The 10,158-nt window shown below is 40.8% G+C and overlaps 2 protein-coding genes across 2 annotated transcripts in view; both read left to right on the top strand.

Annotated features, from left to right (window-relative positions):
• LOC131943520 (glutamate receptor ionotropic, NMDA 2B) overlaps positions 1-4,408 on the top strand; it is a 21,953-nt gene extending 17,545 nt beyond the window's left edge. Inside the window, exons 8-11 of the mRNA XM_059303694.1 lie at positions 1-114; positions 686-846; positions 1,655-1,836; positions 4,029-4,408. The exon at positions 1-114 is cut by the window's left edge and continues 107 nt beyond it. Of these exons, the coding sequence (XP_059159677.1) occupies positions 1-114; positions 686-846; positions 1,655-1,836; positions 4,029-4,408 (837 nt within the window). The remainder of the gene's footprint in view (positions 115-685; positions 847-1,654; positions 1,837-4,028) is intronic.
• A 701-nt stretch (positions 4,409-5,109) lies between these two features.
• Positions 5,110-6,438, top strand: LOC131943519 (uncharacterized). Its single transcript, XM_059303693.1, has 2 exons — positions 5,110-5,270; positions 6,282-6,438. The coding sequence occupies exons 1-2, from the start codon at positions 5,110-5,112 to the stop codon at positions 6,436-6,438; spliced, it is 318 nt and encodes a 105-aa protein (XP_059159676.1).
• The last annotated feature ends 3,720 nt before the right edge of the window (positions 6,439-10,158 follow it).

The following is a 10,158-nucleotide window of genomic DNA, read 5'->3' as shown; positions in this document are numbered from 1 at the left end:
AACATCTGGGCCTTGTTCGCACTGGTCTTCAGCGCCTCCTACACGGCTAACCTGGCGGCCTTCATGATCACAAAGGAGGAGTACTACGACCTCAGCGGCATGCAGGACTGGAGGGTAGGTCAAGGTCATCTGTGGCTAGTGGGGGTTAGGTTTACCTGTGGCATGCAGGACTGGAGGGTAGGTCAAGGTCGTCTGTGGCTAGTGGGGGTTAGGTTTACCTGTGGCATGCAGGACTGGAGGGTAGGTCAAGGTAATCTGTGGCTAGTGGAGGTCAGGGTTACCTGTGGCATGCAGGACTGGAGGGTAGGTCAAGGTCACCTGTGGCTAGTGGGGGTCAGGTTTACCTGTGGCAAGAATTGGTTGGTTCTTCGTGTAATTGAACGATATTGGGTTGGAAAAAATAAAGAGTGGGTTGATATTTGATAGTCTGAGATAGTGATTGGAGAAAATTAGAAGTGCGCTGTGAAAATATACAGCCATAAGAATAATGCTTACAGATAAGAGCAGAACAGATAATTTAATTTAGTTTTTTTTTACATTTTTACTTTCATATTTCAGACAAAATATTATAGTGTTACAAAAGCCATATTCCATGACCCATCCTTCTACATGAGTCCTAAAATATTCCAGTTACAAAAACATATTCCACGACCCATCCTTCTATACGAGTCCTCATATATTCCAGCTACAAAAGCCATACGCCATGAATCCACCTTTCCGCTTTGCGACCATAGCTAACGGTACAACAGAGAGTAACATCAAAAAGAACAACGCCAACATGTATGAGTACATGAAGAAGTACACACAGCGGTCTGTGGAACAGGCCATGGAGTCATTGAAGACACAGTAAGTTATAGACACAGTCAGACACTGAAGACATTATGACACATTAAGTTAGCCAGACACAGTAAGTTGCCCACGACACATAAAGACACAATTACTGAATAGACACATTAAGTCAACAGCGTCACAAAAACACGTTACCGCACTTAAGACATTAAATATCAAAACTGTGTACATCTTAAAACAAACTGAGAAATGTGTTTAAAAAGAAAGCAATCATAAATGCCTTTTAAATTTACGAACAGTTTACCTTATTAAATCAACAGCTCCTGAATTTTCTCTTGTAGTTTAATAACCTCTGTGTAAAAGATAAACTGTTCTCCAAATAATGACATAATTCTTGCGCTCAATGCCCCAAATAAATGACGTAGTTTTGGAACTCCGTCAAACACAATGACGTAGTTCTTGCACTCACTTTCACAATACAATGACGTCATTCTCGCACTAAATTCCCCAACACAATGACGTAGCCTATGACCCCCTCCCCCACATACAATGACATAGCCTATGTCTCCCCCCACATACAATGACGTAGCCTATGACCCCCCCACATACAATGACGTAGCCTATGACCCCCCCACATACAATGACGTAGCCTATGACCCCCCCCAACTAAAATGACGTAGCCTATGACCCCCCCACATACAATGACGTAGCCTATGACCCCCCCCCCACATACAATGACGTAGCCTATGACCCCCCCCCCACATACAATGACTTAGCCTATGACCCCCCCACATACAATGACGTAGCCTATGTTCTCCCCTCCCCACATACAATGACGTAGCCTATGTTCAACCCTCCCCAACAGAACGCTGCACGCCTTCATCTACGACGCCAGTGTGCTCAAGTACCAGGAGGGCAAAGACAAAGACTGCCGCCTAATTACTGTGGGAAATTGGTACGCCACCACCGGATATGGGGTCGGATTTCCTTTCAAGAGCCCCTGGTTGGACCGGGTTAACAACGTCATTCTCAACCTGCAGTACGAAGGTGGGCGTGATGGACAGGGTGAGGGGGGGGTGGAGGGCAGGGCACTTTATTTTTTGATAAACAATCAACAATACGAAGGTGTGCTTGATGGGGCGGGGGGGGGGGGGGGTGTGACGGCGTTGGGCATTTTATTTTTGATCAACAAACGAACAGAGTTTCTTCCATGCATCTCCCCGAACGAAATGAAATGTATATAATTTATATAGAAAATATATACTTTTAACAGTGTCCGCCCCCCCCCCCCCTGAAGAAAGTCTACCCCCCCCTCCCCGAAAATTTCAAGTCTGGGAGAAACACTGCAAACGAAGATGTATTTAGTGGATGAGGGAGGGTTAGTGTTTGGCATTTTATTGTTAAACAAACAGTGTAAACGCTGTTTACCCAAGGATATATCACTTTAGAATGCCCTGCCTTCCCAACCATGTGTTATGTGATGCCCTACCACAGAGACATTGATGTAAAACATGGATGATCTGTGGTTGCACTGTGGTTGCACTGTGGATGGATGGATGTTTTCTTCCCCCCCCCCCCCCCACCTAGTCACACGAGCAATCAGAGATGAAAAAAAAAAGATGTTTGAGGTATTCTGAGAAGTAAATAGACCGGGGTGCCCTAACTTGATTTCGTGTCGTCTGCTGAAGTCCACGTCCCAGGGGGCGTGGCTTGGCCTGGTAATTCTCAATTTAAATAGATTGGGACACTCTGGCTAACCCAGGCAGTTTTACGTGGGGCTGGAGACGTTCACTTTGACAAAACTAATACACCAATCAAGGAACATTTACCCTAACCCTGTTACCAGAAGAATATTTTTAAAATCACAAGTTATACCAATAAAAGTACATCAATCCTAACCTTTTTTTTCGAAAAGAGACTTATTTTTCCCAAAGTAAGCCCTATACTTAAGAAATACACTAATAATAACTTTTTGTTAACAGCTAACTAATCATCTCTAATATACCTAGTAAATATTTTAAAACTTATTGTATATCCCCATCATAAACTAAAGTAATATTAATTAATGTTATGTAAAGATTGCGTTTCATGTTTCCACAAAATATTAATGAAACTACATTAACCCTAAACAAATAATGAAAAGATTGTGTTTTATCCCCCACCCCTCAATAAACTAATTCAATTAAATTTTCCAATTAATTTTGTGAAAATATTGCGATTTATTTTTTCTTCCAAGCTACTTATGAAACTACATTTACCCTAATTCTTTTATGAAACGTTTGCATTTTAATACCTCCGCCTCCACATTACTTATGAAAATATTGCGTCCCCCCAATATACTACATTTACCCCAACTGTTAAAAGACTACTGCGTTTCCCCAATACTTATGAAGAAAATGTTTATGAACTGTGTAATGAAAAGCTTGCGTTTTATATTAACTGTATAATGAGAATATTGAGTTGTATATGAACAGTATAATGAGAATATTGAGTTGTATATGAACAGTATAATGAGAAGATTGTGTTGTATATGAACAGTATAATGAAAATATTGAGTTGTATTTGAATAGTATAAAGAGAATATTGTGTTGTATATGAACAGTATAATGAGAATATTGCGTTGTATATGAACTGTATAATGAGAATATTGAGTTGTATATGAACAGTATAATGAGAATATTGAGTTGTATATGAACATGTATAATGAGAATATTGTGTTGTATATGAACAGTATAATGAGAATATTGTGTTGTATAGGAACATGTATAATGAGAATATTGTGTTGTATATGAACAGTATAATGAGAATATTGAGTTGTATATGAACATGTATAATGAGAATATTGTGTTGTATATGAACTGTATAATGAGAAGATTGTGTTGTATATGAACAGTATAATGAGAATATTGTGTTGTATAGGAACAGTATAATGAGAATATTGTGTTGTATATGAACAGTATAATGAGAATATTGTGTTGTATAGGAACATGTATAATGAGAAGATAGAGTTTTATTCCCCCACCCCCACCCCCATCCCCACCACAACATACTAATGAAAGTAAATGTAAAAATGAAATGTATAACGAGAACATTGAGTTGTATATGAACTGTATAATGAGGGATTGGGTAGTTTATGAACTGAATAATGAAAACAATTGAGTTTTATCCCCCCCCCCCATTCTAATGACAGTAAACGTACATGAAGAGTATAACGAGCAGATTGTCTTTAACCCCTGCAGGCGAGATGGAGCGGCTGAAAGAGTTCTGGTTGGCTGGTGCCTGCCACACCAAGAGGAAGAAAACCAACAACAACCGCGGCATCGGCAACGGCGTGTCCAGCAGCACGCTAGGGATTCTCAACTTCACTTCCGCTTTCATTTTGCTGGCCGCCGGGACGGGACTGGCCGTCTTGACCTTGATCTTGGAGCAGTGCTATTTTTGTTTCGCCAGAAAAAGGCTTCGATCGTGGGATAAGAAAGGTTGCTGCGCTCTCGTAAGCCTGGTAGGTGAAGTGGGTGTATTGTCGGCCTGTCAGGTGCCGGGCAATGGCCGGACAGCTACCGGACAAATGCCGGACAGCTACCGGACAAATGCCGGACCAAGGCTGGACAGTTGCTAGACAATTGCCAGACAGACATTATTATCCTCCACTCCCCACAACTTCTTCCTACACCCTTCCACAATTTATTTTACAAACCCCTCAACTTATCCTCCACACATCTCCCTCAACTTATCCTCCACACCTCTTCCACAACTTATCCTCCACACCTCTCACACAACTTATCCTCCACACCTCTCCCACAACTTATACTCCACACCTCTTCCACAACTTATCCTCCACACCTCTCCCACAACTTATCCTCCACACCTCTCACACAACTTATCCTAAACACACCTCTCCCACAACTTATCCTCCATACATCTCCCACAACCTATCCTCCACACATCTCCCACAACTTATCCTCCACACATCTCCCACAACTTATCCTCCACACAACTCCCACAACGTATCCTCCACACCTCTCCCACAACTTATTGGCCGAAACCTCCACAGCTTCTCCCACACACCCCTCAACACCCCTCCACAAATAATTCAACGCACCCCACAACAACATATCTTTTACACCCCTCAACGTATTCTCCGCATCCCTCCACAACGTATTCCCCCCACCACCCCCACAAGTTATCTTCTACTCGCCTCAAAACATATAATCCACACCCCTCCACAATATATCCCCCACACCCCTCCACAATGTATCCCCCCACCCCTCCACGACGTATCCCCCACCCCTCAACAATTTATCCTCTCCCTCACAGAGCATGGGTATGTCCCTAAGCTTCGAGGCATCAGTCCGTGAGGCTGTCCACAGAAACTCTAAAGACAAGTGCCGGAGTCCTCTGTGTGAGACAAAATTGTGGAAGGCCAAGTTTGAACTACGGCAAGCGAGGAATGAGATAGAGAGGCTACAAACTGAGCTAGCGTAAGTTAGCGTGATGAGAGAGCTAGCGTAAGTTAGCGTGATGAGAGAGCTAGCGTAAGTTAGCGTGAACAGAGAGCTATCGTAAGTTAGCGTGAACAGAGAGCTAGCGTAAGTTAGCGTGAACAGAGAGCTAGCGTAAGTTAGCGTGATGAGAGAACTAGCGTAAGTTAGCGTGATGAGAGAACTAGCGAAAGTTTGTGATGGGGAAGTTAGCGTGTTAGCGTGATGGAAGAGCTAGCGTAAGTTAACGTGATGGAAGAGCTAGCGTAAGTTAACGTTACATGTAAAAAAAATTAAAGGGAGCGAATAAAAAAAAAGAAGGAAAAATGACCCTCTGATTAATAGAAATCTGTAAAATGAATGTATTAAAGAATTTCGCTTTTTTTCTCATGCAAATGTGTATATAGTAACTTAATTTTAGTATAATGAAATTTGCTCTAAAACTTTAGAATTGCGAGATTTTGAACACAGTAAATGTGTGTACTTAACACTATGGATGGAAAAAAACATTTAATTTAAATAGAGAATTTAAGGATTACGTATTACAATCATTGTACTTAAAAGTTTCAAATGCCTCGCCCCCCCCCCCCCGCGTCGAAATGTCCGAAAGAAACCCTGCCTTTAATTTCCTTTAAATTATTATTTAAACATCTGTGTCAAGCTCAACTGACATGGTCTTGTTACCGGAGGTTGAACTAAGTGTCAAATTCGAAAGAAATCGGTTCAGTATAATTTGGTGAGATTTTGTTGCCAACCTTTTACCAACACGTAATAAGAAGGCCGTACACTTGAAAATCAAGTAAAATTAATGCTTCTTACAACAGCTATTGAAAAAGCCGTAAGTAGTGTTAGTATAGTTGTGTATGCGTCACATACCATCTTGTTAGGCCCACTATTCCAGACAAAAGATTCCCCGTCAGATTCCAGATTTTGTCAGCTCTCTGTAAAGTCCATTCACTTCCTGGTTTCAAATTACCAAAAAAAAAAAAAAGTTGGAACTTTTTATTTCAGGCGCGCCGCGATGGATTGTGGGAATACCAGCGAGTGGAAATACGAGCCTGATAACTACCAGGCGGATGAACACAATCACGTGGACGAGCCGAGGTGGGACTATGCAATGGCGGACAGGAAGTTGGAGGAGGCGGCAGTGAGAGTGACGTTACTCTAGTGACGTGGGGAGGGGAGGGGAGAATGTGGAGGTGTGAACATGATGTTTGCGGTTTTGAGTATGCGTGTGTGTTTGTGTGTGTGTGTGTGTCTGTGTGTGTGTGTGTGTGTAAATTTAAGAGTAAAATTTGTTAAAGTTTTTGATTCGTGTCAAAAAATAGATATAACTCAGCGAGTTTGAACGAGAAAAAAAATATGGCCTGGACGTAGAGGAATGTTTAAAAGTAATTTAAACTATGAGAATATCATGTATGTTTTTTTTTAAAAAATAATTCTTTAATGACAATATTTTACACTCGATACAACTGTCACAATTTGACAAGTGACACCCCACATCTGACAGCACAAAAGGACAACCCCACATCTGACAGTACAAAAGGACAACCCCACATCTGACAGTACAAAAGGACAACCCCACATCTGACAGTACAAAAGGACAACCCCACATCTGACAGTACAAAAGGACAACCCCACATCTGACAGTACAAAAGGACAACCCCACATCTGACAGTACAAAAGGACAACCCCACATCTGACAGTACAAAAGGACAACCCCACATCTGACAGTACAAAAGGACAACCCCACATCTGACAGTACAAAAGGACAACCCCACATCTGACAGCACAAAAGGACAACCCCACATCTGACAGTACAAAAGGACAACCCCACATCTGACAGTACAAAAGGACAACCCCACATCTGACAGCACAAAAGGACAACCCCACATCTGACAGTACAAAAGGACAACCCCACATCTGACAGTACAAAAGGACAACCCCACATCTGACAGCACAAAAGGGCAACCCCACATCTGACAGTACAAAAGGACAACCCCACATCTGACAGTACAAAAGGACAACCCCACATCTGACAGTACAAAAGGACAACCCCACATCTGACAGTACAAAAGGACAACCCCACATCTGACAGTACAAAAGGACAACCCCACATCTGACAGCACAAAAGGACAACCCCACATCTGACAGTACAAAAGGACAACCCCACATCTGACAGTACAAAAGGACAACCCCAGATCTGACAGCACAAAAGGACAACCCCACTTCTGACAGTACAAAAGGACAACCCCACATCTGACAGTACAAAAGGACAACCCCACATCTGACAGCACAAAAGGACAACCCCACATCTGACAGTACAAAAGGACAACCCCACATCTGACAGCACAAAAGGACAACCCCACATCTGACAGTACAAAAGGACAACCCCACATCTGACAGTACAAAAGGACAACCCCACATCTGACAGCACAAAAGGACAACCCCACATCTGACAGTACAAAAGGACAACCCCATATCTGACAGTACAAAAGGACAACCCCACATCTGACAGTACAAAAGGACAACCCCACATCTGACAGCACAAAAGGACAACCCCACATCTGACAGTACAAAAGGACAACCCCACATCTGACAGTACAAAAGGACAACCCCACATCTGACAGTACAAAAGGACAACCCCACATCTGACAGTACAAAAGGACAACCCCACATCTGACAGTACAAAAGGACAACCCCACATTTGACAGCACAAAAGGACAACCCCACATCTGACAGCACAAAAGGACAACCCCACATCTGACAGTACAAAAGGACAACCCCACATCTGACAGTACAAAAGGACAACCCCACATCTGACAGCACAAAAGGACAACCCCACATCTGACAGTACAAAAGGACAACCCCACATCTGACAGTACAAAAGGACAACCCCACATCTGACAGTACAAAAGGACAACCCCACATCTGACAGTACAAAAGGACAACCCCACATCTGACAGCACAAAAGGACAACCCCACATCTGACAGTACAAAAGGACAACCCCACATCTGACAGCACAAAAGGACAACCCCACATCTGACAGCACAAAAGGACAACCCCACATCTGACAGTACAAAAGGACAACCCCACATCTGACAGCACAAAAGGACAACCCCACATCTGACAGTACAAAAGGACAACCCCACATCTGACAGTACAAAAGGACAACCCCATATCTGACAGTACAAAAGGACAACCCACACCTGACATTACAAAAAAAAAACAACAACACACACCTGACAGTATAAAAGGAGAACCCACTGTTGTGGTTGAGAGCGTCATTCATTCACCTGAGTTGTTTGTATTACATACAATTTGTAAATAGTTCAAGTATCGAACGCGTTTATATGCAGTTACATCACAATTATTTCTAATAATATTTCACACTTTCCTCAAATTAATAATTCTATGAATACTCATTATAAATACCAATGAATACTCTATGAATAATATTCCTATAATTCTTCGTGTAAAAACAACGAAAATATTGTGGACGGAAAATCGATAGCGTATCAGCAGCTAAGTATATCTCAGTATTAAGATGTGTTCTGATTAGTAAATAGAACCTCACCCTGATTATTTTACATTTCTTATTTAAATAGCTCCTCACCCGGATTATTTTATATTTTTTGTTGAAATAGAACCTCACTCTGATTATTTTACATTTCTTATTTAAATAGCTCCTCACTCTGATAATTTTAAAATCCTTTGTTTAAATAGCATCTCACTCTGATTGTTTACCATTTTTTTTAAAGTTTGTTCTACATATTTTATTAACATAACACCTCACTCTGAAAGTTTGTTCTATATATTTTGTTTACATAGCACCTCACTCTGAAAGTTTGTTGTACATATTTTGTTTACATAGCACCTAATACTGAAAGTTTGTTCTACATATTTTGTTTACATAGCACCTCACTCTGAAAGTTTGTTCTACATATTTTGTTTACATAGCACCTCACTCTGAAAGTTTGTTCTACATATTTTGTTTACATAGCACCTCACTCTGAAAGTTTGTTCTACATATTTTGTTTACATACCACCTCACTCTGAAAGTTTGTTCTACATATTTTGTTTACATAGCACCTCATTCTGAAAGTTTGTTCTATATATTTTGTTTACATGCACCTAACTCTGAAAGTTTATTCTACATATTTTATTTACATAGCACCTCACTCTGAAAGTTTGTTCTACATATTTTGTTTACATAGCACCTCATTCTGAAAGTTTGTTCTACATATTTTGTTTACATAGCACCTCATTCTGAAAGTTTGTTCTATATATTTTGTTTACATACCACCTCACTCTGAAAGTTTGTTCTACATATTTTGTTTATATAGCACCTCACTCTGAAAGTTTGTTTTACATATTTTGTTTACATAGCACCTCACTCTGAAAGTTTGTTCTACTGGTCCCTAGTCTCCTCTACATGCACCAATTCAAACAGTGCTAAAACTACATACTCTCGACTGGCCATTCCAGCATTTGACCAGTGGCCTTCCATTCTATATCATTATAATATCATTGACTTACTTCCCCTGCATAACCGAGTATCCTTTTCGTGCACTGTAAAATAAATGCTTCCATGATATTATTGATGTGCAAGAAAACATACGAAAATGTGACTTATGTCTGTTCTGGTAAATATGTTGTATATATTTTGAACAATGAGAACGGATGTGGCACATGGATACAGGATCGAATCCTTTTAGTTCCATGATCGAACATGTTTGATTGTGTACATGATTTGCACAACAAATTGGGCTTCTTTAAATTGAAGAAATTAATTTATTTATCATTTTTATCACTTTGGTGACATTTGACGTGTTTAAATAATTGACAACAAGTTGCAAACATTTCAGAGCATTTTGCCAGTAATTG

Source organism: Physella acuta, unplaced genomic scaffold (assembly GCF_028476545.2).
Source record: "Physella acuta isolate Inbredline_101_S28 unplaced genomic scaffold, ASM2847654v3 ptg000458l, whole genome shotgun sequence".
Classification (NCBI taxonomy): domain Eukaryota; kingdom Metazoa; phylum Mollusca; class Gastropoda; family Physidae; genus Physella; species Physella acuta.
This window is presented reverse-complemented; position numbering and strand designations above follow the sequence as displayed.

Bases quoted from the DNA above. Each gene is read 5' to 3' on its own strand.
- LOC131943519 (XM_059303693.1), top strand. From the start codon at position 5,110: ATGGGTATGTCCCTAAGCTTCGAGGCATCAGTCCGTGAGGCTGTCCAC. The intron at 5,271-6,281 runs GTAAGTTAGCGT...TTTTTATTTCAG, and splicing joins AGGCTACAAACTGAGCTAGC to GCGCGCCGCGATGGATTGTG.